This window comes from Leptopilina heterotoma, unplaced genomic scaffold (genome assembly GCF_015476425.1).
Source record: "Leptopilina heterotoma isolate Lh14 unplaced genomic scaffold, ASM1547642v1 Lhet_218, whole genome shotgun sequence".
In the NCBI taxonomy this organism is placed as follows: domain Eukaryota; kingdom Metazoa; phylum Arthropoda; class Insecta; order Hymenoptera; family Figitidae; genus Leptopilina; species Leptopilina heterotoma.
This window is the reverse complement of record NW_025110935.1, coordinates 697,367-725,045: the sequence shown is the minus strand read 5'-3', so window position 1 is coordinate 725,045 and position 27,679 is coordinate 697,367. Positions and strand designations below refer to the sequence as shown.

The window sequence follows — 27,679 nt, the reverse complement described above, 5'->3', positions numbered from 1 at the left end:
TTAAAAACTTAAAAGAAATTCTTCATAAAATTCAATTCCTACTTTTAAAATTTTTCAATAAAAATTATTTAAAAAATCAATTATTCTCAAAAATTTGAAATAGATTCTTCAAAACAATTCAATTCGTATTTTCAAAAATTTTAATAAAATTCTTGCCAATAATTAAATTATTTTAAAAAAATTTATTTGGTTCAAATATCCAATATTACTAGTCTATTATTAAATGAATATTTACTCGAATCAAACAATTTTTATTCAAGTCAATTAAATGGTTCAATTCATATTTGCTTCAAATACTGAAATTATTGGTTCAAGTATACAATTTATTTGACTTAAATAAAATTTATTTGACTCATGTAAGTATTTAATTGATTCAAGTAAATGTTTATTTAATAATAGACAAGTAATCGGTTATTTGAATCAAATAAAATTTTGTGAAATTATATTGAAAATAAATCAAGAGTTACAATCGAATGTATTTGTATGTTTATTAGTTTAAACAGCATTAAAAAGTTCAAATTGAGTATAAAATTATTTTTTTTAATCTGATTAATTAGTAAATTTTTTTTTAAATTTTAAGTCATATAAAAATTTATTTACAATTCTATAAAATCAGGTTTTTAAAATATTTCAGTTCTATTTTTTTTTAAAGATTATTATTATATTTTTATGAGCAAGTAATTGAAAATTTTATTAAATAATTCACAAAGAAATAAAAGTTTTATCTTTTAATTATTCACTTGGTTATAAATTCCTCTGCAATGTTATTGGAACACGAACAACATTACTTGAGAGTAGAAATAATCTGAAATGCTGTATTGAAAGAGATTTTTCTTATTTTTTTTCTCTTTTTGTTTTGTTTTTTTTTTAACTTGTAAAATGTCTTACACGTATATCGTATTTGGTATCGAATTCAAAGCACACTTTCTTCCTTTCAGCGCCTGTTCAGATTCATAGCAGCATCTCCGTGGAAAAATCCCAGGGTATATCCTTAACAGAAGACCCCGAGGGAGATGTACCTGTTTTCGAGCAGACCGCTGCCAATGTTTCCGCCTTGGAAGGTCAAACGGCCTATCTCCCCTGCCGTGTTCGAAATTTGGGCGATAAAGTGGTGAGCATTAAGCATCTGTCATTTCTCTAATTAAGTTATATTCATCTCCACACTGAAATATCGCTCATCTAAATTACCCATAATAACTTATGCAATATTTGGTTTCGAGTGAAAAGAATGTATCATCGAAAACACTTATCTCTTGCGACATCGAATCGAATCAATTCTAATGTAGCAGATCATTAATTTTCCCTGACGATTTTTAAAGGTCGATATATTCATAAGTATATTTTATATTATCTATATTTAAATATGTATAGGTACACGTCAATGAAAAAACTAATTTAAATATTCAATATTAACTATATATTAATTTTCATATTCTTTTATTCACTAACTTTCTAAATAACTTTTTCCTGCCTTTTTTTTTAAATAAAATTATCAATTTTAAAAATAATAGAAGTTACAAATTTTCTAATTTGAATTTTTGTTGAAAACACTACAAAAATAGTTAATGATAATTGGGATTTTGTCGAGATATTCTTGTAAGTTTTGAACATAATTGAATTTTGTGATAATAGATTTATTATTTTTCAAAAAAAATTGAATTTCTGCAATCATTTGTAACTTTTTCAAAATTCAATTTTATTTGTGTTTTTAACTAAAATTTTTCTATAAATCCATTATTTTTAATAATAATTAATTAGGTAAATATTTATTGACAAATTTAACTAATTTTAGATTTTGAATTTTATTAACAAATTCTTAACTAATTGAATTCTTTTGACGAATTAAACAATTTTTTCAATAATTGAATTTTTTTGGAAAATTTTATTAAAATAGTGGATATGGAAAATAATTGAATTGAGAAAAATTTTTGAAAATAATTTAAATTTTTACAAGAATTTTATTAAAATTTGTGAAAATAATTGAATTTTGTCGAATAGTTTTATTTAATAATATTTGCGTAGAATTTTATTAAAATTTTTTTTGAAATAATTTAAATTTTCTCATATAATTTTAATAAAATTTTTGAAAATAATTGAATTTCGAAGACAAATTTTAATTTTATTTTATTCTTACAACGAATTTTAATATTTTTAAGAATAATGATATTTTTCGAAGAATTCGATTAAAATTGTATTAAAAATTATTAAAATTCTGCGATGAGTTTTTATATTTATGAAAATAATTGAATTTCTGTGAAATTTTCATTATTTATGAAAATAATTCAATATTCATGTAGAATTTTATTAAAATTTTTTTTTAAATAATGGAATTCTTTTTGGAAAACTTTATTAAAATAGATATCGAAAATTATTGAATTGGTGGAAATTTTTGTTAAATAATTCAATTTTATTGTAAAATTTTATTAAATTGTATAATTTAATTCTTAATAATAATTTTATTATTTATGGAAATAATTGAATCTTTGCGTAGAGTTTTATTAAATTTTGTTTCATAATAAAATTCTTTTGGAAAATTTTATTAAAATAGTAGATTTTGAAAATCATTGAATTCAAGAAAATTTTTGAAAATAACTGAAATTTTGCTATGAATGTTATTAAAATTTTTGAAAATAATTATATGTCGCAGTATAATTTTTTTATTTATAAAGATAATTGAAATTTTGACGAGAATTTTTAAAAAATTTTGAACTTAATTGAATTTTTGCATAAAATTTTATTACTTTTGAAAATAATTGAATTTGCGCGAAGATATTTATAAAAAAATTTGTAAATGATTGAATTTTGAAGAAGAATTTTTTTATTTATAAAAATAATAATTGGGATTTTGTCGAGATTATCTTGTAAATTTTAAATTTTGTGATAATAATTTTATTATTTTTGAAAATAATCGAATTTCTGCAATCATTTGTAACTTTTTCAAAATTCAATTTTTTTTTGTGTTTTTAACTAAAATTATTCTATAAATCCATTATTTTTAATAATTAATTAAATACATATTGACAAATTTAACTAATTGTATAGAAGATTTTGAATTATTAAAATTTTTCGAAAAATCTAAGTTCATTAAAATTTTGAATTAAATTCCTTCAAAATTTAAATTTTATAAAATTTCAAGTTGAAACCGTTTGAAGTTTATTTATTTATGAAAATTGTAAACGCAACTCTTTTGAAATTGAATTAATCTTGAAATATTAAAGTAAAGTTATTCATTAAATAATTTATTTATTTTATGATAGTTGTTCAATATTTAAGTTATTTAAAAAGAAATTTTTGTCAGAAATTAAAAAAAAATTGAAGGTTTTGTATTAGAATTCGTGGTAATTTTACAGTTAATGAGTCAAACAAAAAGATATAAATTCGGAATTTTCTAATGAATTCTACAAATTTAATTTTTTTCAGTACTTTTAATAAAAATTCCTGACTTTTCCCATAAATTCCCTATGTCAGAATATATGATTACTATAATTATAATAATATTAAAACTATATATTCCAATTAATATTTTATTTTAATAAAAAAAATATGAATTAAAAATTTGTACGTTCTAGTATTTTTAAAATTGCTAATTTTTTAAATTTTAATGGAAAAAAATAAAAAAAAATTATTTTCGTATTGAAAATATTCCACATGATTAGAATCAAGAGTGAAATGATATAAAAGATTGAAAAGAAAAGCAGAGTAATAAAAATAAAAATTGAAAAAAAGAGAAAAAGATATAGGCAACGGTTTATCGAGATATAGAGATAACAATTCTCGCATGAATAAAATATAAGTTATAAAAATTATATCTCTCGTGTAGCAATATAACTATGACATATTTATATTTACGAATTGAATTTGCAGCAATGAAAGCACACACGTTTTCATTTGATTTGGAAATATCGTATTCAGTTGATTGAATAAAGTCATTCTTTTCAGTTGTCGATTTCACATGCAGCATTTATTATTATAGCTGAAAAAAAGAGGGTAATTGCGGGTCTCCAATTTAGAAACTAATTTTAAGCTTGAAAAGTCAGAAGAATAACTTAAAGAGCTGGGTGGAAATGAAAAGGGGGCATATATAAGGGAGTTGAATTACATAATGTTAGTTCGCATTTTCGATAGAAAGTGGGCTATTGTTGTTGGCACAATCGGAGCCATTTATTCGGGAAAGTGAATGCTGGTGTTAGTCGCTTTGCATTTTCCGCTCGACCAGAAATCCGTGAAAATGAACAGGTTCGGCGCCAATCAGACCCACTACGTTACAACGTCCGTTGCTTTGGCAAATTTTCCTTTCTGATTAAAAATTGATCAAAGCATCAAGTTGTCAACCAAAATGCTGTAGTTTCACGACTTAAATATAACTGAGTATAATTTTTTAATGGAGAGAATTTTTTCCTTTTTTTATTCCACACAAAACATTTGGATAGATTTCTGTCATTAGCAATTAATTTTAATTTTTTATTAATAATAATTATTATTATTCAGGGCTGACAAAAGTCAGGGAATTATAAGGGAACAGTCAGGGATTTTTATTAAAAGTGATGTAAAAAAATTAAATTTTTAGAATTCATATGAAAATTCTAAATTTTTGTGTCTTTTTTGTTTGCGTCATAAACTATGAAATTACCACGAAGTGTAATAATAAACCTTCAATTTTTTCTATTTCTGACAAAAAATTCTTTTTAAATAAATTAATTCTTAAAGAACTATCAAAAAATTATTACTTACAAATTATCAAATGAATAATTTTACTTAAATGTTTCAAAATTAATTCAATTTTAAAAGAGTTGCGTTTACAATTTTCATAAATAGATGAACTCCAAAACATATCAATTTGAAAATTTAAAAAAATTTTCATTTTTAATAAATTTTATTAGACATTTTAAAGAACTTAGATTTTTGAAAAATTTTAATGGTTCAAATTCTTCTGAAATTAGTTATATTTTTTTATATAGGTCTTATGTAGGTATATTTTATATGTATATAGGTATAAAAAATTTATTATTTTTAAAAATAATTGAATTCTTGTGATGAATATTTTTATTTATGAAAATAATTGAATTTTACAAAGAGTTTTATTAAAATTTTTTACAATAATTGAATGTCTGTGTGGTATTTTATAACATTTTTTTTTTTAAATAATTGAATTCTGAAAAAGCATTTTATTATTTATGAAAATAATAAAATTAAATTCTTGGGAACAATTTTATTACAATTTTTTTAAATAATTAAATTTTCAAGAAGAAATTTATTACTTTTAATAATCTTGTGATGAATATTGTTATTAATGAAAATAATTGAATTTTGCAAAGAATTTCATTAAAATGCCTCAACATAATTAAATTTTCGCGAATAATTTTGATATTTATCGACATAATTATTGAATTCCTGTGGAAAATTCTAATATTTTTGTAAATAATTGAATTCTTCCAAAGAATTAAAAAAAAAAACATTTTTTAAATAACTGATTTTCTTGAGGAATTGAAATTAAATTTTGAACAATTTTTTTAAACATTTTTTCAGCAATTACTGTGAAATTCTATTAAAAATAATTCAAATCCTATGATGAATTTTATTACATATGAAAATAATTGAATAGTTGCTAAGAATTTTATATTAAAATTTTAAAAAATAATTGAATTCATGAGCAGAATTTTATTATATTTATGAAAATAATTGAAATAATACGAAAAATTTTATTAAAATCTTTGAAAAGAATTGAATTTCTGTGAAAAATTTTGTTATTTTTAAAAATAATTGAATTCTTGGGAAGAATTTTATTAAAATCTAAAACAATAATATTGATTTTTTTCAAAAAAATTTAATTAAAATTTTATTTAAAATAATTGATTTCTTTCGAAAAATTTTATTAAAATATTTGAAAATAATTGAATTCCTGTGAAAAATTCTAATATTTTTGTAAATAATTGAATTCTTCCGAAGAATTAAAAAAAAACGTTTTTTAAATAACTGATTTTCTCGAGGAATTGAAATTAAATTTTGAAGAATTTTTTTAAACATTTTTTCAGCAATTACTGTGAAATTGTATTAAAAATAATTCAAATCCTATGATGAATTTTATTACATATGAAAATAATTGAATAGTTGCTAAGAATTTTATATTAAAATTTTCAAAAATAATTGAATTCATGAGCAGAATTTTATTATATTTATGAAAATAATTGAAATAATGCGAAAAATTTTATTAAAATCTTTAAAAAAATTGAATTTCTGTGAAAAATTTTGCTATTTTTGGAAATAATTGAATTCTTCATAAGAATTTTATAAACATTGTTCTAAATAATTAATTTTTTTAAAAATATAATAAATAGGGGAATGTAAGGTATCGTGGCGTGTAAGGTATATGGTGTCGGACTTGTCAAATCTGGCATGTAACGTCACATCTGAACCGCCTTATCACTATGGTCGATGTCTTTTATCGTGATGACATTTTATATGCAATAGTATTAATGATCAAACGCGTGCTTTGTACTCTAAGTGATTTTGAATAAAAAAGTAGTGAAAAAAAATAAAAAGTTTTATTGGATATGTGTGTTAACAGTGCCAGAGTGAAGATTTTTTGAAAATTGAGTCTGGTAAATGTATAGAACGTATTGTTTAGACCTTGGACAACAGTTTTTTGTATTTTACATTTTTCTCAATTCGCGTTGTATGAAAGTAACGCTATCATATTTTCATCAATAGCTTGTAAGGTATGATGGCGCAATTTTTGTAACGTACAGTGGCGGATCATTTTTTTGCACGAGTTTCAATTGTCTTTGCATTTTTTCAGTACTAATGCCTCTTGTGCTCCAACGCAACAATTCTCGAATATGTGACACTTGCGGTCTTCTCTTATTCTATAGTTGCGTTAAAACAGTCACCAGCTACTTCACATGTCCAAATTGTAAGCATAACTGAAGTGAAATTTTTTTTCTATAATGTAAAATCATCAGTTTTTTTTCTTTTTGTTATTTTTCATCATTTCTAGTAGTTTTAATAAATAATTTTAACATCTACATAATATTTTAGTTGAATACATCAAATCCGCCACCATACCTTACAACTTTCAAAAATAAAAAAAATCAGTTTTTTGCGCCAAGAGCTGTAAAATTTCACTGCATTTAAATTTTAACAGCCGCTTCTGACAGAAATATGCTTAATAGATGTCAGCAACTGCCTGCTTTTGAAATTTTGAAAAATATTGTTTTTTGAGAGAGAGAGAGACAGACGCAAAAAAAAGTGTCCGCCACCATACCTTACACTCCCCTATTATGAAAATTTTATTTTAAATAATTAAATTTTTGTGGAAAACTTTCTTTTTGAAAACAATTGAATTTTTTGATTAATTAATTTAAAATAGTATTTAAAAAATTGAAATTCTTCAATGACTTTTATTATTTATGAAAATATTTGAATTCTTGCTTAGAATTTTATCAAAAAACTTTTTTTCAAATTGAATTTTCATGAAAAATGTTATTATTAGTGAAAGTAATTGAATTATTGTGAAGAATTGTATAAAAATTTTGTTAAATAATCGATTTTTTTCTATTTTTTTGAAAATTCTATTCTAAATTAATGGAATTTCTGTGAAAATTTTATTATTTATGACAATATTTGGATTTTGGATGAATTTTATTTTAAAAATAATTCAATTTCTTCTGCGAAATTCTATAAAAATACTGGGTATTGAAAATAATTAAGTTTCGAATAATTTTTGAAAGTAATTGAATCGTTTTAAAGAATTTGATTATATATATAATTATATTATATATATATATAATTATATATATATGATTATATATATAATTTTTGAGAATAATTTTTTTATTTCTAGTATTAACGAATTTAAGTAGTGTGAATTCTCAAAAAAAACAGAAATAATAGCTTTTTGTGGCTGAATTCTAAAAAAAGTACCCAAATAGCAGCATAACGTAAAAAAAGTAGTAAATAGTAGGTTTTAGGAGATGAGTACTTGCGATGTCTGAGTTTGTAATATTATTACAAAATTTGAATTAAAACAGTTTCCTACACGGAAAAATGTAAGGTGCACATGCTATACCTTTAAAAAAATTTATCTAACAATTAACTTCACTTCATATAAAAACAATAGGAAATAATAAGTGTGAAGTGAATTGAATAGTAAAATTTTTAGTCAGGGATAACCGATGCACCAAAAGGTACAGATACTCTCTTTATATTTCTGGAAGTAGAATTGAATTCTATTTTCTATGCAAAGTGAAACGGAAGGGAAGGAAAGATAGACCAAGATCAGTAACCGGGAGGTAAGCCACAGTGCAAGGATCACTGCCACGAAGTTTAAAGTCAGAAAGTAGTTCAGCGCAGGTGGTAACAATCGTCTTAGCTGAGGATGTACTAACTTGGATCACCGGGTACTTGGACTGAAAAAATGTGATTGAAACAATATTTTTTTCCACATTCATTCTAGAAAAAATTTTTCTCTTCTTTATCATTTTTATATAAAAGAATTTTCTTTTAAAAGATTTTCTTGCGGATCAAAAAAATCAACGCGACGACACTTTTTTCACCTCGTACAAATAATTTCATTAACTATTTCAGAAATGTTTTTAACTTTATCTATCGTCCTTTTTTATTTAATTTTCTTCAATCTTATTTTCCTTTGAAGAGAAGGAAACAAAAGACTTAATTTCCCCCAAATTGATATAAAACAGTTTTATAGTTGCAAAAGTATATATATATAGTGTAGTATATTTCTTTGTAGATGAAAGTTTCAGTGCAACGCAACGCGGCCTTGAGGACGAATTTGACTCCAATTTGTACAGACACCTGGTGTTTTGCGGAACGAAAATTAATCGTATTTACCCCCTCTGGTATCATTACTTAGTTCATGAATAATGCATGATAGTTCGCGGTTGTTCAATTTATGCCCGAGGGAAACACGCGGGGGCGAGCTTTCGAATCCTAGAATCATCGATCTTGAGATGAGGGCAGACTTTTGGGAGGTGATTTCTCGCGTGTGTTCAAACTTGGGGTAAAAGAAGGAGAATAAGAAGAAGAAGAAGAAGACGTACTTCCAACTTCTTCGAATCGCTGCTCTGACATTTCTGCGATAATCAATCACATCTTATTTATTATATATAGACTTTAATATCGAAGGAATTCTCTTTTATAAACAGTTTTTTCCTTCACGATTATCAAATTGTACGCCAAAGTAAACAAATCAAAATTATACCGAAAATATATTTTTTGGAAGTTGACTTATTTTAACAAACTTATTAACTTATTTTAACCTTGAGAGGGTCGGAGTAGCCACCATTTATTTTGACGAATCTTTTTATCGAACTGACTTCTGATTTAATCTTTTAAATAAAAAACTACTGAAATTTGTGCAAATTTACAGACCCTTTAAAGGTTAATAAAGTTTATAAAGTTAATTAACTTTTTCTATTGTCAAATTCGAACACAGTAAATAGTGAGGTATTAAAAAGTGTTGCAGATTAAATTAACACCAAAGAAGATTAAAAGAATCAATTTTGGTGTTATTTTTTACAATGAATGAAATTTTAGTTCATTAAATTTTGTTATAACTATAAAACATGAAGATATCGATAGCTCCGAGTCTTCGACTCGGAGTCATCGATTTCTTCATGTTTTATAATAATTAAAGATGACCAAGTAATAAAATCATTATTTTATATTATACTTCTTCAAAATTATTTTCATTATTTCAATTCAATTATTATTTTCAAAAATTGAAAACTACAATTTTACTTTATATCAATTATTTTTAATAATTTTCGAAAAAGTTCTTTGTCAATTTTCAAATCCATTTGTTTACAATATTCAATTTCACGAAATTTCAATTATTCCTAAATTCTTTAATTAAATGCATATTAGAAAATAAAAACTTCAAATAGTATAAAAGAAAATTCAATTAAACTTTTTCAAAACAATTAATTTCAAAATTCAATTATTTCTAAAAATTCATACTATATTGCTTTTAATATTCAATTATAATCTAAAATTTTAACTGAAATTCATTTTTATGAAATGAAAATCAATTTTAATTAGAAAATTCTGCAAGAATTCAATTATTTAAATGCAAAAGTAAATAATTTATTAAATAATTGAATATTTCTCAAAATTCAATTCTCATAAAAAATTTTAGTAACAAATTTTTAAATAATTGAATTCTTTTGTCGACTTTTATTAAAACTTGCATGAACATAATTACTTTTTTCAAGGAATTCAATTATAATTGTATGAAAAATAATTAAAACGCTGCGATGAGTTTTATTATCAGTAAAAATAATTAAATCCTTAAGAAGAATTTTATTACTCTTGAAAATAAGTGAATTTCTGCAATAATTTCTAACTTCTCTAAAATTAAATTTTTTTCTAGTGTTTTTAACTAAAATTCTTCAATAAATTCATTATTTTTAATAATTTTTAAAAAAGTTTTTTGAGAATTTTCAAATTCATTCGTTTACAATTCAATTTTACAAAATTTCAATTATTCGGAAATTCTGCAATTAAATATATATACTGAAAAATAAAATCTTGAAATAATTTTAATAAAAATCCTATTAAACTTTTAATAAGAATTAATTCTACAGAATTTTTTGTCAAAAATATGAAAAATTAAGAATTTCAATGATTTTAGTTTGAAACTTTTTCAAAATTTAATTATTTCTAAAATTTCACGCTATTTTAATATTCAATTATCTAAACTTTTAACTGAAATTCATTTTTAAAACCATTTTTATTAGTAAATTCTACGAGAATTCAATTACTTAAATAGAAAAATAAATAATTTATTAATTTCATGTTTCTTGAAATTAAATTCTCATAAAAAATGTTATCAAAAAATGTTTTAAATCATTAAATTCTTTGGACGAATTTTAATAAAATTTTTAAGAATAATTACATTTTTCGAGGAATTCGATTAAAATTGCATTAAAAATAATTGAAATTCTGCAATGAGTTTTATTATTTATAAAAATAATTGAATTTCTAAAAGAATTTTATTATTTATAAAAATAATTGAATCGCTGTAAAAATGTTATTATTTATGAAAATAATTGAATTATTGCGAAGAAATTTATAAAAAAAATTTGTAAATGATTGAATTCCTGTAAAAAATTTTATTATTTATGAAAATAATTGAATGTTTGCGTAGAATTTTATTCAAATTTTTTTTTAATAATGGAATTCTTTTGGAAAATTTTATTGAAATAGTAGATATTGCCAATTATTGAATTTTAGAAAACTTTTGAAAATAATTGAAATTTTGACAAGAATTTGATTAAAATTTTGTAAAACAATTGAATATCAGAGAATAATTTTATTATTTATGAAGAGAATTGAAATTTTCACGAGAGTTTTTTAAAATTTTTTAACGCAATTGAATTTAGTAAATATGTTACTAAGTTAGTTAGTAAGTTAGTAACTAAGTTAGTAACTAACTTACTAACTTACTATTCTCCCTGGAGAAGCTAAATTCGTTGAATTTGATTCATAGTTAAAAATAACACCAAAATAGATTATTTTAATCCTTTCTGGTGTTATTTTAACACTTTACGTTTTACTGTGAAAGTAAATTCTTATTTAGAAGTGAATTCTTGAAATGATTAATTAATCCCAATAATTAAAAAACCAGGTTCATTAAATTATAATTGACTGAATATTTTCTCCAGTTCTCAATGATTTAATTTGATACTTCATCACTTTTCTAACATTGGACGTGCGGTGAGCTTAACTCAAAATTTCATCGTGAAGTCTCAAGCTCTTCGAACTTGTAACTAACACTCTGGGAGAGATTCAAATCACGTGAGCACTGAACAGAATCAGGAAAGTTAGGTATTAAACCTAACCAGAGGTTAACCACTCTTGAAATTTGGCACGCATTTCCTAGACCTATATATACGTACATATTTCTCTTCGAAAATTCGATTTAACCTGTAGAACGTTTTAACTTATACAATCGAATTCCAAAAAAGATAATTAACGAAAAAGAATATCTCATTATTTTTTTCAACTAATAATAAAGAAGAAAAAACTAAATACTAGAAAAGAAAGTATTTTATTACAAATTCGAATTCGTTATACCAAAGAAAGAGAAACAGAGAGAGAACTAGCTCATTACCAACACTGAATAGTATGTAATCTCATTCTCTCTCGAAGGCAAATAACGAAAATAGACAGCTTGGAATAAAAATGGCTTGAAATCAGACGACCTCGTTTGCGTATCTTTCGCTCGCGAACAGAATCCAACAGTTTCATGTAATATTCATGGAAAAAAAATACGATTATATTAAAAAATGAGCGCGACCCTGCAACGTTGAGCACGTGGTTTCTTTCACTTTTTTTTATCCAGATGTATTTGAAAGAAATTACAGAATAGAAATTTAATTTCAAATTAAAAATTCAGAGAGCTTAATCTTCTTTAAATTTTAAAATATGAGATAATTCAGTTAGATTAAGATTCGATTAACTCAATTGTCATGTGGCTCATCTTTTATTAAATTAAATTTAATTTCACACTTTCGATTTTCCTTTTGCTTAAATAGAGATTAGTGGTAAAAACTTGAAAGTATAAAAGCACAAATTTTAAAAGTATTGTCAGTGTTAAAATTTTGAATGAAATTTTTTAACAATAAAAGTTAGTTTTCGAAATTATTAAAATTGAATAAGTTTCCAAAGTAGCATAAACAATTTCAGAACATGACGCATAATTTATTGGTAGCTCGAGGGTATAGCTTTTCTGTAAAATTCATAACGTTTCTACAACAAAAATAATTTTCCAATATATGTACAGGACTCGGACTGAATTTAGAAATAAAAGGTAGTATCCAAAGTGTCATCAAATTTTTGCAATAGTTGCCAATCGATCATTATTTATTTACCTTATTTCATGTTTCGCTTCGACAAATTAAATTATTTTGACTGCTGTTAAAAAATTTTAGAAAAAATGAAAAGCATAAATGGAGTATAGAAAATAATTTCATGTGCCTAATTATTACAGAACAATATTGTCGTAATAAGAGCGAAATTGAAATACATTTGCAAGTATATTCCAAAAACAAATCGTCTCTATGAAAAGTATAAAATTTCCTGTCTAAAAACACGATCGTATTCATAAATTTAAATATAAATAACGAAATTAAAAAATTGATTAAAAAAAGGATTATATCAGACAACAATAGATGATGACAATCATAACATAATCGAATTATATATTAAAGCCAAATGTTATGTCAGTTGAAATTTAAATTTTTATTAATATTGCTGAAACATCATTGTATTATGGCTCTAAATCAGAATATGCGATACAACACTTATTCTAATCAGCGTAGAAATGCTGATGAATCAGCTAAATTGCCTGATTTATGATGATGGAAACCAATGATACACTTGCAAATGAGAATCAGCGAATTTTCACTCTATTTCAGAGTTTCAAAATATATAGATATATAAAAGATAAAACACATGAAATTAAATAAATGTTTGGGGATTCAATTTATTATTAATTATTAATTAAAAATAACTAAAATTATAATCATTATGAATCATTATATATTAAAATTCTTCAAAACATTCAATAATTTAAACCTTTTTGAAATTCAACAACTTATAAGAATTATAATAACTAATTATAATAACTTATATAATTAACTTATAATAATTATTGTAAATCAAGAAAAAATCGAGTTTTCCGAGTCTTTGACTGGGAGTGATCGATTTCTTTATGTTTTAAAATAATTAAAGATTATTTTCATCATTTCAATTGAATTATTATTTTCTAGAATATTCGACTAAAATTCTTTTGTAAATAAATTATTTTTAATAATTTTTAAAAAAGTTCATGACAATTTTCAAATACATTTTCTTTACAATTTTCAATTTTACGAAATTTCATCGATTATTCAGAAATTCGTTGTAATTAAATATTATAGTAGAAAATAAAAACATGAAATAATTAAAAAAAAAAATATCGTCAAACTGTTTCAAAAAAATTAATAATTGGTAGTTAAAAGTAAGAAAAATTCATATTCTCAAAGAATTTAATTTGAAATCTTTCTAAAATTCAATTATTTCTAAAAATTCGCGCTATAATGCATTCAATATTCAATTATTATCTAAAATTTTTACTAAAATTTTTTTTTAAATCAATTTTAATTAGAAAAATCTACGAAAATCCAATTATTTGAATACAAAACTATATAATTTATTGAATAATTGAATGTTTCTTAAAATTGAATTCTCAAAAGGAATTTATCAATAAATTTTTGAATAATTGAATTCTTTTGGAAAATTTTATTGAAATAGTAGATATTGAAAGTATTTAATTAAGGCAAACTTTTAAAAATAATAAAAATTTTGCCAATAAATTTATTAAAATTTTTGAAAATAATTGAATTTTATTACTTTTAAAAATATTTGAATTTCTGTAAAGAAATTTATAAAAAATTTGAAAATAATTGAATTTCTGTGGAATTTTTATTATTTATGAAAATAATTAAATATTTGCGTAGAATTTTAATAAAGTTTTTTTTAATAACTGAAATTTTGCCATAATTTTAAATATTTTAAATAATAATAAATAATGATAATAATAATAATTTTAATAAGATTTTTGAAAATAATTGAATTTTGAAGAAAAATTTTATAATTTATAAAGATAATTGAAATTTTAACGCAATTTAAAAAAAAATTGAATTCTTGTGAAATTTTTATTATTTATTAAAACAGTCAAATATTAGTGAAGAATTTTATTAAAATTTCTTTTAAATAATTGAATTCAAAAGTTTTTGTAAATAATTGAAATTTTGTCAAGAATGTTATTATATAATTATTAAAAGTAATTGAATTTCGGAGAAGAATTTTATTGCTTTTGAAAATAATTGAATTGCTGCAATGATTTGAATCTTTCCAAAAATTCCATTTTTTTTAGGGTTTTTAACTACAATAAATAAAATGCTTTTTAGGAATTCAATTATTGTTCGAATGAATTCATTTATGTCTATAAATAACAAAATTATTCCCGAGAATACCATTATTTTAAGACATTTTAATAAAATTCTTTGCAAAATTCAATTATTCTTTTAAATTTTAATAAAATTCTTCCCATGAATTCAATTATTTACATAAATAATTTTTCAAAGGAATTCAATTATGTTGATAAATAATAAAATTATTTCCGAAAATTCAATTATTTTGAGGGATTTTAATAAAATTCTTTGCAAAATTCAATTATTTTCATAAATAAAAATATTCATCACAAGATTTCAACTATTTTTAAAAGTAATAAATTTCTTTTTGCAAATTCAATTATTTTAAAAATATCTAAAAGAATTATTCGTAAGAATTCAATTTTATTATTTTCATAAATAATAAAATGCTATTTTGGAATCTAATTATTTTCAAAAAAATTTAATAAAATACTACACGGACATTCAATTATTGTGAAAAATTTTAATAGAATATTATTTGTAAAATTTAATTATTTTAAAAAACTTTTCACAATTCAAAGATTTTCCAATATCTACTATTTTCATAAAACTTCCAAACAGAATTCAATTATTTAAAATTTTTTTTGTAAAAGTCTTCGTAAGAATTCAATTCTTTTCATGAATGATAAAAATTTCTCAGGAATTGAATTATTTAAATTAGAATTTGCATAAAATTAGTCGAAAAAAATCAATTATTTAAAAATTTTTCTAAAATTCTTCGCAAGAATTGCATTATTTTTATAAATATTTAAATTCTTTCATGAATAATAAAATTTGTTGCATGAATTCAATTTATTAGCAGGATAAAAAAGAAGTAAATTTTTTTGATGAAAATTATGAAAAAGTCAGGAAAATGAAATATGTATAGCTAAGAGAATTTTTTATCAGTTAATGAAAAAATAAAAAATTATCAATCGTGATTGTCGTAAAGATTCGAATTGCGAGTGAGAAAAGCACCCTAATTATCATGATTCATGACTGACAAGCTAAAATTCACGAAAAGCATCAATCTGATGCTTTTCGTCTTGTCTACCTCTGGTTATGTATTTTGTCATAACTTTCTCAACTACAAAGGTTTCTGGGTTCTTCAATGCATTCCTTATGGTCATATCGACATTCCTGTGTGTTCCTCTCGGGGTTTTGAACATCTTGTAAACTTCATGTTTAATCTTCCCAATGCCGCAGCCTTAGTTGCCTTAGCTAAACTTGACGCGCATGCAGTTATTATGAGATTCGGTGCCAAATTATGAAGTAATTCGTAGAATATGTTATTTCTAAAAGCACGCACTTTTGCCACTGCTAAGATTTCCGAGGCTTAAGATTTCTTTTTTTTCTCCTCGCTTCTCTCTTTGCTGCTATCCTCCGTTTCACGAATGATTTGTGCTATAGCGTGCAGTTTGGACCACCCCAGAATTTGTGGCGCCGCATGAGCGCCAACCGCAAAACTGACAGTGAAATTTCCCCTTTCGGTCCTGTTTAATCTAAAATACATCCTACCGTCAAAGTTCCTTTCTCCTCAACGCATACTTAATCATCCGGTCGGGAATTTTAAATCTCTCTTCTACTCACTTTTCAGGCCTTAAGATTCTTTTTTGGTCTTATTTTTCAAATATTGCAACAAAATACTACTTTTTTGGGGTGTGCAATTCAACTTATTTTGATTTTCATAAGAGTAGTCAAACTGTTTTAATTTTTTTCAGTGTTGCCACAAAAATTTAATTTTGTTTCTTCCTGATTTCCAGATAAAATTTTGACTTTCTCCTTGACCCTAAAGAATATTCTGACTCACTCTAAAAGTGATTGGGTTAATTATAAAATTATTCAAAAAAACCAATAATTTCATTTTTAAATAAATATTTAATCATTATTATTTTTCCATAGGAATTAAAATTCTTCAAAACATTCAAATTCAAACCTTTTTGAAATTCAACAACTTATAAGATTATAAAACATGAAGAGATCGATCACTCCGAGTCTTCGATTTCTTAATGTTTTATAATAATTAAAGATAACCGAATTATAAAATCATTATATTTTAATTTATTATTAAATAAAAATTTTTCTTTATTAAATTAAATTTATTATAAGAATATTATTACTGTAACCTATACTTTAAAATTATTTTCATCATTTAATTCAATAATTATTTTCTACAATGTTGAAATAAAATTCTTCGTTCAATCAATTATTATTTATTATTATTTTTAAAAAAATTTGATAAAGTTCTTTTTAAGAATTTTCAAATCCATTTGTTTACAATTCAATTTTACGTGAAATTTCGATAATTCCGAAATTATTCAATTAAATATACATTAGAAAATAAAAATTTGAAATAATTTTAAAAAATTCCAATTAAAGCTTTTTGAAAAAAATTAGTTCTATAAAATTTTTAATTAAATACGTATATAAAAAATTATGCAAATTCTTTTTTAAATAATTGAATTGTTATGGGAAATTGTTTAGTAAAATAGTGGAATATTAAAAATCATTGAATTAAGAAAGATTTTTGAAAATAATTGACATTTTGCCATGAATTTTATTAAAAATTTTGAAAATAATTGAATTCCTTTGATGAATTTTATTATTTATGAAAATAATTGAATTTTATTAAAATTCCTGGATATAATTGAATTTTCTCGAAGAATTTTGATATTCATTTAATAAAGATAATTGAAATGTTGACAATTTTTTATAGATTTTTAAAAAATAATTGAATTTCAAGAATTTTATATTTTATTAATTTTGAAATTGAATCCTTCCAAAAAATAAAAAAAAAATTTTTTTTAACAATTGATTTTTTCGAGGAATTGAAATTAAATTTTTAAGAATAATTACATTTTTTCAGGAATTCCTGTAAAATTGTATTAAAAATAATTCAATTCTTGTGATGAATATTGTTATTTATGAAAATAATTGAATTATTGTAACGAATTTTATTGTTTTCTTGAATAATTGAATGTTTCTTAAAATTGAATTCATTCGTCGAGTTTTAATAAAATTTTTAAGAATAATTGCATTTTTCGATTAATTTATTTCAAATTGTATTAAAAGTATTTGAAATTATGTTATGAAAAAAATTTAATTTCTAAAAGAAATATTACTATTTATGAAAATAAATTTTCATGAAAGAAATATTACTATTTATGAAAACAAATTTTTTTTTTTTTATTTTTGTAATAAATTTTGTGAAAATAGTAAATATTGGAAATCATTGAATTGCGAAAAACTTTTGAAAATAATTGAATTTTTTTGATGAATGTTATTGTTTATGAAAATAATTGAATTTTATACAATGAATTTTATTAAAATTCCTAGAAATAATTGAAATGGTGACAATTTTTTATAGATTTTTTGAAAATAATTGAATTTCAAAGAGATTTATTAATTTCGAAAATAATTGAGTTCTTGTGATTTTGTTATTTATGAAAATAATCGAATTTTATACGAAATCCTGAATATAATTGAATTTTATCAAAGAATTTTGCGATTTATAAAGATAATAAAAATGTTGTTGAAAATTTTTTTTTTCAATTTTTGAAAATAATTGAATTTCTTGAAAGAATTTTGATATTTGTTAAAATATATTTGAATTCTTTCGCAAAGAATTGCGTTGAAATTTAAAAAATAAAAATTTCTAGTACTTTTAATAAAAATCCCTGACTTTTTCCTGATTTCCCTGACTAATTCTACTTTTCTCTGAAGTCCCTGATTTTCCTGACCTGTGGCAACCCTGATTTTTGCATGAATTTGTTTAAAAAGAAATGATAATTAATTAAATTTAAAAAGATTTGTTGTCTTCGATTAAAATTGGCATCGAAGGTAATTTCAATCTTGTTTGAGGAATTCCTTTCTTTTTTCCATCCATCTCGAATAGTTAATATTCCGAGCTCGTTTTTGCAGTTGCCATAAAAATTCTCTTCGTCACTTGAAAAGGAAAACTTTTTACCTCTCGATACAAAGATGGCAAGGTTCAATTTCTTATTTTTTTCTTTTTTTCCTCTCTCTCTCTCCGTCTTTTTTCTCTTGTCGAGTCTCGTGTAACCGTCGTCAGTCTTACTTCCCTATGTATTCGCTACCGAGCTATATAGGAGGATACTTTATGTTTCCAAGACCCGTTCGGTGCTCTTAAGTACGTGACGTAATTTCTTTTCATCGACGCCGTAACAGCCGAGATAGGGTGAAAGGAAAAGAGAGAATGAATGTGGATGAGTAGGGCGGTTTGAAACTAATAACGATTTCGACGCTTTATCCGACAGCCCTGACGATTTATGAGCCATTGGGTCCTATAGACCTCTTGACCGCAAATTGCGTAATTAAATTATCGATGGATCATATAATTTTCATTATTAACGTTCCAATGCCCCAAATCACAGAGAATGTAGAAGCTGTGTAATTTTTTTTCTCCCTTTTTTGATGCGTAAATTGCGAATATTTTGCTCTTTAGTAAATAGTAGCTTGCTCTCCGAGCCAAGAGAGAAAGATCGTTATCTTCGGAAACTGATTTATCGTCCTCTGTAAAATATTACTATATGCTCCTGAGACACTTTACAGTGTCCATAATAGTATACCTCTTGCGTTAACATTATTTACAGAGGAGCAAAATTCGTTTATTCTTTAAAATTATTTTCCAAATACTTAATAAAAGTTCATTTCAATATTGTCTACTTTAACCTCTTTATAATGAGTGGCTTCGCGTATTCTTTATACTGTTCGCGCATACAAACATTGAGAAAAGACTTTGTTTTGTCCAATCAGAGAAATTTCATTAAAGTGCAAAATTCGGTATAGACACATTTTTCATTTTGTTTGAAGGAAACTTTATTCAATTGAAAGAGACGTAACAATATTTGGAAATTGAATTTTCAGGTGATGGTTATTTGATATATTAATATTTTGTCTCTATTTTTACGGCTACTTTTTCGTTTTTTTCAATTTTACTATAGATAATAATAATTCAAACTAATTCGGTCTTGACCTCGTTTAAATAATTGAAATCGTCGATAATAAAAATCTCAAATGCTTTTTAATTAAAAAATACTATATTGTTTATTACTACTGCAATATTTATTGTTTCAACATAAAAAAATCTTCCTTTTTATATATTTTTGTGCCAATATTGACCTCGGCTTCTGAAGAAATTGAATTTAAAAAAACCACAACTTCCACAATTTTCATTCAATAAGAAAATAAAAAAATACGTGTTTTCTTATTTTTTACAAGAAATTCGAAAAAATGTTTCAAACAAGAAGAAATTTTTAATAGCAATTTCGCGTGGAATGCCCCACATCCTGATTTTTCTGACTTTTTCCTACTATTTTCAAGAAAAGTCGAATTTCAAAATTTTCGATTTATTTTCAAAGAATGCGATTTCTTTTACAAAATATTGCAAAAAAAAATACCGCTTTTTTCGTATGAAATGCGCAACTTATTTCGATTTTTATAATGTAAAAAAATAAATATTGTCAAATCTTTAGACAATTAATTTTTCAATAAATTTTTTAATGATTCACAAGTTTTTAAATGTTGAAATAAACGACAAATTTTTATATTTTCATATATTTCTCACTTTAATGAAAATTAAAAACTGAAATTTGACATTTAGAAACTTTAAAATTAATTTTTCTTGATACTCTACAAAAAAAAATTTCTAATAAAAGTTTAATTTGAAGAAAAAATATAAATTCCGTTCAGTTGAACATTAAGAACTTTAGGAATTAATTTATTAAGATAATGAAATTTTTTAAATATATAATTTAAAATGTACTGAAGTTTTCTGAATAAGAATAATTGAATTTTTGGCAAACTTTATTGTATATATTTCATTTTTTATGTTTTTATTAAAATTTTTGAAAAAAATGAATTTCAAATGCAAATTTTGAAAATAATTGAATTCTCGAGAAATTTTAATGAAGAATCTTGAAATAAATGCCTATTTAATAATGAAGTAATTTTTAAAATTCATTTTTTTTTAATTTTGGAGAAAATAATCTCAAGAATCCATTTTAGTCTTCTAAATTTTTATAAAATTCGTTACAAGAATTCAATTTTTTTTTTAATTTTGATATAATTTGTTTATTAGAATGGAATAATTATTTTCAAAAAGTTTTAATACATTTTTTTGTAGAAATTTCATTAATTTCAAAATTTTTCGAAATTTGATTATTTTGAATATCTTACTATTTTCATAATTCAATTTCATTTTAATTTTCATAATTCAAAGAATTTAATTATTTAATCAATTTAATTTAATTTTAATTATTTTTGATACAATTTTAAATGACTTCATCGAAAAATGCAATATTATTCTTAAAAATTTTATAAAAATTCTTTGAAAGAATTCAATTATTGTGAAAAATTTTGATAAATTTCTTTATAAGAATTTAATTTTTAGAAATATTCAATTATATTCAATAAATTATTTTATTTTGTATTTAAAATTTAAATAATTGAATTCTTGTAGAACTTTCTTATAAGAATTGATATAAAATTGAATTTTAGTTAAAATTTTAGATTATAATTGAATATTAGAAGCCTGAATTATCAATAATTATATGTAAAATTATTTTATTTGTTGATTAAAATCTTTAAAAATTTGAATTTTTCATACTTTTATTAACAATTGTGTATAATTAATTTTTTTGAAGAAGTTTAATTGAATTTAAAAAAAAACTTATTTGAAGTTTTTATTTTCTAATAAATATAAATTTTAATTGAAGCATTTTCGAATAATCGAAATTTCATGTTTTATAATAATATTCTTGCAAGTTATTGAATTTTAAAAGGTTTGAATTTGAAATTTTTTAAATCTTTTTTCTTATGCAAAAGTAATAATGATTAAATATTTATTCAAAAATGAAATTATTGATGTTTTAGAATAATGTTACAATTAAGGAAATTCGCAAATAAATTTGCGAATTGTTGTCTCTAATTATTTTTAGAGTGAATCAGAATATTCTTTAGGGTCAGGGAAAAAGTCAAAATTTTGTTTGGAAATCAGGAAAAAAGAAAATTAAATTTTTGTGGCAACCTTGAATAATAGTTGTTTTGTTCAGAAATAAATTGTATTTGTACTTCTTACTGATAACGCTTTTTATTTAAAAACAAAAAACTACTCATTGTTTTTAAATAAAAATAATCTACGATTATTGGCGACTATTGCAAACATTTTGACACTTTTGATAGTATTTTTCATTTCTCAATTTACTCCTAGGCCAGTAAATTTTTTTTGTAAGCGAATTATCCCAAAAGATACAAAAATTTCCCCTTTTTTGTCGAAGCACCCAAATACGAAAATAATTTCCATACACGAATTTTATTCTCGCAGTTAACATCTTTTTAATTTTTGGAAAACATATATATTTAACGGGAAAGTAATCAAAGAAAGTGAATCCATTCTGCAGACAAAAAAGGAATGTACAAAAAGATCTAAGTCCATTGAAAGAATGAAAAGCTTGACCTCAAATCGATAATAAAAAAGAGCTTTTCTATCGTTCTGAAAATCTGCAAAAGACTTGGTAGGCTTGAAGTCGAAGCCAAGCATAGCCAAAGCATAGACAGTTACAAATAAACGTGGAGAAGCGTTTGAACGCAAAGCTTTCGACTTTTGGTATTCAATAGCCCGGACAAGCCAGATACAATCTTCGCTGAATATATACCTAGACTGGATGGTTTCTCTCTCGGGTGAAACAGATCAAGTATTCCCGCTGAGTGAATGCATGCATACATATACATAGACATATACGAATATAAATTCAAAGTGAATATACCTACATAGAAGAACGATCATGAAAAACAGAAATAGCGTGATCCTGAGGTGAAGCGACTCGCAAGATCTCTATCCCAAAGTATCCCCAAATCCTTTCAGGACTTGTGAATATCAAACTGCACAAGTACTGCTTTCCGGAACTTTTTTACTTCCCAACCTTTTGAGCTTATCGGTAACTCTTTTTCTCTGTTGCACGCGCGTTTACGCCTTTGTTGGTACGTGTACTCGTTGTCAACATGTCGTTTTTCTTCTTTTTTTTCGTTTCCTCTTTTTTTTTTTTCTTTTTTTTGCTTCCTCTGTCTTTATTTTACGTTTATGAGATCCGACACTGAAAAAAAAGTGCTGTTGAATCAAATATCTCCATGCTATTGAATTCCCCGTCATTGATTCAATGACACATTTATTAATCGAAAAGTATATTGCTTAAAATGAAAAAATGAAACTGTTTAAATTAAAAGTACGGTACTGTAGAATTAATAATATTGTGCAAATTGTTTCTATAGTTCATCTATATATAGCAACAGAATTATTTTTTTGCTTCTTTGACATTATTCATTTGAAGCATCTAATAGATAAATTTGAAGAAAATGCGTCTAAATTTAAATCAAATGAAAAATTGTTTGCTCTAAAGAAGCGCGCTCTGAAAACGAAAGCATATGCTTTCGTTTCAATGAGTGGTGCTATTGCGGACTGCCTATAGCATATGCTATAAAAATAAGAACACTATGTTTTGAGACATTGACAGGTACTAAATTTATTGAAATACTTACCCACATATATTTATATGTTTATTAAACCTGTCGTTTTTGAGATTCCAATATAAAAAAGTATTATTTAAATTCTTTTAATTAATTAATGACTAGTTAAATATAAATTCCCTATATAAATTCCCTTATATACGCGAAAAATCTCGAGCACGGTATTTAACCACAAAGTAAGTGCCCAACGTTGAGAAGCGGATGTATTACATTGCAGCGCGGCGGTTCTCGTCTATCACGGAAGTTAAGCGTCGTTGGTCGCGGTTACTAAACGGATGGGTGACCGCTTGGGAATAGCCTATTTTTCTGACTAAAAAAGATAAGTGTGTTTGAATGTGTATGTGTGTGTGTGTTTAGCCGTTGGAAAAAATGAAAATAATAATAAAGATGTATATGTTAGTGTGAAAAATTGAAAAAAAGATGTGTATAAAAAGTGTTGTGTTAAAGGTGTGAGAATTAATTATAGTATATAAAAAACATGTGAACAAAAATTCCCTTTTTTCAATTTATCGTTGGTATATATTTAACCACATAAAAGAATTGAATTAACAGTATGGTGTTATTCAATCGATAGCAACAACTAAAAAAATTAAGAGTACAAATTTTTGAATCATAAAAATGATGCTTTTAAATTTAAAAGTTATAGTCATTGACTCAAAAGCATATACTGTTAAATTAAAAAATTTTGTTTATTGATTCAAAAGGATTCACCTTCGAATTAACATAGTATGCTGTCAATTTGAGAAATATGCTTTTGTTTCAAAGAAAGTGATACTATCGAATCATTATAATCGGTGCTTTCAAAACAACAGCATATACGTTAGGCAGCCCGTTATGACACTATTCAATGAATCAAACCCATATGTCATTGATTCAACAGCATTTTTTTCTCCGTGGAGATACATGGAACAGCTGCGGTGATAGATACAAATACTCTCATTTAATTTTATTTTTTGTCCTGCTTTTATTTTATTTTTTACAACAAAAAGAAAATTACTTTTTTGGACAAAATTTTCAAAGAGGAAGTGGAAAAATCAATAGAATTTTCTCGTAAAGAAGTAAAAGTGACAAAAAAACAATGAATGAGAAAATACAAAAAGTCATGTCAATAAGAAAAGCAATTAAAATCTTGAAGAAGGGACAAAACTTTTTGCCAAGTCTTTTTTTATTTTCAAGTTTATTTTGAATTCAATTCAATTTCTTTTCTGCTTTTATTGATAAAACAAAAGTAAAATTACTATTTTGGACAAAATTTTTAAAGAGATAATGGAAAAATCAATAGAATTTTCTCGTAGAGAAGTGAAAGGGACAAAAAACAATGAATGATAGAACAGAAAGTCATGTCAATAAGAAAAGCAATTAGAAACTTAAAAAAGGGAGAAAACTTTTCCTAAATCTTTTTTTATTTTCAATTTTATTTTCAATTCAGTTCAATCTATACAGAAATTTTATTTTATTTTTTCCTGACTTTTCTTTTATGTTTAGAAAATTTGGGAGCAGATTTTGAACAGAATTTATTTTTACATTCGTTTGTCAAGTTCAAAACTCAAAATTTGAATTAGTTAACATACTGATTTGAATTAGTGACTAACTATTTGCTTTCAAATCTTTAAAATTTACTGATTTATCATTAAAAAAAAATTGTTTTATCAACGAATTGAAAAAAGATTCTTAAGTTGCTTCAAAAGCAAAAAGTTAGTCACTGATTCTTTGTTAAAATTTCAAATTTGAAAAGCAGGATAATCACAGAAATTCAATTACTTAAAAAAATCAAATAAAGTTCTTTGGCAAGAATTCGATTATTTTTATAAATAACAAAATTCTTCTCAGTAATTTAATTATTTTTAAAAACTTTTACTGAAAATTCGTTAAAAGAATTCAATTCTTTTTATAAATAATAAAACGTGTCGCAGAATTTCAATTATTTTTAATATAATTTTAAATAAATTCCTTGAAAAATGCAATTATCCTGAAAAATTTTAGTAAATTCTTCGAAAAAATTCAATTATTTTCAAAAATTAAAAAAAAATTCGTCAACATTTCAATTATCTTTGAAAATAGCAACATTCTTCGCCAAAATTCAATTATATTCAGGAATTTTCATGAAATTCATTATATAATTCGAATTATTGTCATAAACAATAATATTTATCACAAGAATTCAGTTATTTTCAAAATTAGTAAAATTCTTCGCAGAAATTTAATTATTTTCAAAAAATTTAAAAAACTTTGTCAACATTTCAATTATCTTTATAAATGAAAGTAAAATTCTTCGTCAAAATTCAATTATATTCAGGAATTTTCATGAAATTCATTATAAAATTCAATTATTTTCATAAACAATAATATTCATCACAGGAATTCAGTGATTTTCAAAATTAGTAAAATTCTTCGCAGAAATTCAATTATTTTCAAAAAATCTAAAAAAAATTGTGAACATTTCAATTATCTTTATAAATGATAGCAAAATTCTTCGACAAAATTCAATTATATTCAAGAATTTTTATAAAATTCAATTATTTTCATAAAACAATAATATTCATCACAGGAATTCAGTGATTTTCAAAATTAGTAAAATTCTTCGCAGAAATTCAATTATTTTCAAAAAATCTAAAAAAAATTGTGAACATTTCAATTATCTTTATAAATGATAGCAAAATTCTTCGACAAAATTCAATTATATTCAAGAATTTTTATAAAATTCAATTATTTTCATAAAACAATAATATTCATCACAGGAATTCAGTGATTTTCAAAATTAGTAAAATTCTTCGCAGAAATTCAATTATTTTCAAAAAATCTAAAAAAAATTGTCAACATTTCAATTATCTTTATAAATGAAAGCAAAATTCTTCGACAAAATTCAATTATTTTTAAAAACTTTTATTAAACTTCGTTGCAAGAATTCAATTATTTTCATAAATAATAAAACTCGTCGCAGGATTTCAATTATTTTCAAAAATTTTAATGAATTTCTTCGCAAGAATTAACTTATTTTTATAAATAATAAATTCTCAGCAATTCAATTATTTTTTAAAATTTTTATTAAAATTCGTTTGCAAGAATTCAATTTTTTTTACAAATAATAAAACTCGTCGCAGGATTTCAATTATTTTTAACATAATTGTGAATAAATTCCTGGAAAAATGAAAATGTCCTTAAAAATTTTATAAAAATTCTACAAAAGAATTCAATTATTTTCTAAAATTTTAATGAAATTCTTTGCAAGAATTAAATTATTTTTATAAATAATAAAATTATTCTGAGAAATTCAATTACTTTTAAAATTTTAATAAAATTCGTTACAAAAAATCAATTATTTGTATAAATAATAAAACTTATCGAATAGGATTTCAATTACTTTTAATTTGATTAAATTTTAAATAGATTCCTTGAAAAATGCATTTATTCTTAAAAATTTTATTCAAATTTTTCGAAAGAATTTAATGATTTTAATGCATTTTTCATTAAATTTTTTGAAAAATTTCAATTATTTTTTAAAATCTTATTGCTTTGCTTGATTTTGCTAAGAATTCAATTATTTTCAAAAAAAATTTTTATAAAATTCTTTGTATAGGTAGAAACTTTAATTAAGTTCGAAAATTCTTAGAAATTCAATTGTTTTTAATATCTAGTATTTCAAAAAAATTTCCCAAAATAATTCATTTGTTTAAAGAAAATTTTCAATAAAATTCGTCGAAAGAATTCAATTATTTTCGTGAATTATAAAATTATTCTTGGAAAAAATCCAATTATTTTTAAAAACTCTTGTAAAATTCTTTGGAGAAAAATTCAATTAATTTCAATACAATTTGAATATAATTTCTTGATGGAATTTATTTATTTTTAAGAAGTTTAACAAAATTTTTTTCGGTAGAATTCACTTATTTTTAAAAAATTGTGATAATTTCTTTAGGAGAATTCAATTAGGTTCAATACAATTTTGATTAAAGAACAAACTTATTTAGTTAATAAGAAAAATTCATTTATTTTTAAAAGTTGGGATAATTTCTTTAGAAGAATTCAATTATATTCAGTACAATTTCAATTAAATTCCTCGTAAGAATTTCAATTTTCTTCGAAACATTTGAATTTTTATATTTTTATAAATTTAATTTGGAACATTGTAAACAAATGGATTTGAAAATTCTCAAAGATCT

The 27,679-nt window shown here is 23.0% G+C and overlaps 1 protein-coding gene across 1 annotated transcript in view; it reads left to right on the top strand.

Moving 5' to 3' along the window:
• Window positions 1–27,679, top strand: part of LOC122501897 (basement membrane-specific heparan sulfate proteoglycan core protein-like) — a 185,101-nt gene that overhangs the window by 42,313 nt on the left and 115,109 nt on the right. The window contains exon 2 of the mRNA XM_043611665.1: window positions 939–1,111. Coding sequence (XP_043467600.1) covers window positions 939–1,111 — 173 coding nt within the window. The remainder of the gene's footprint in view (window positions 1–938; window positions 1,112–27,679) is intronic.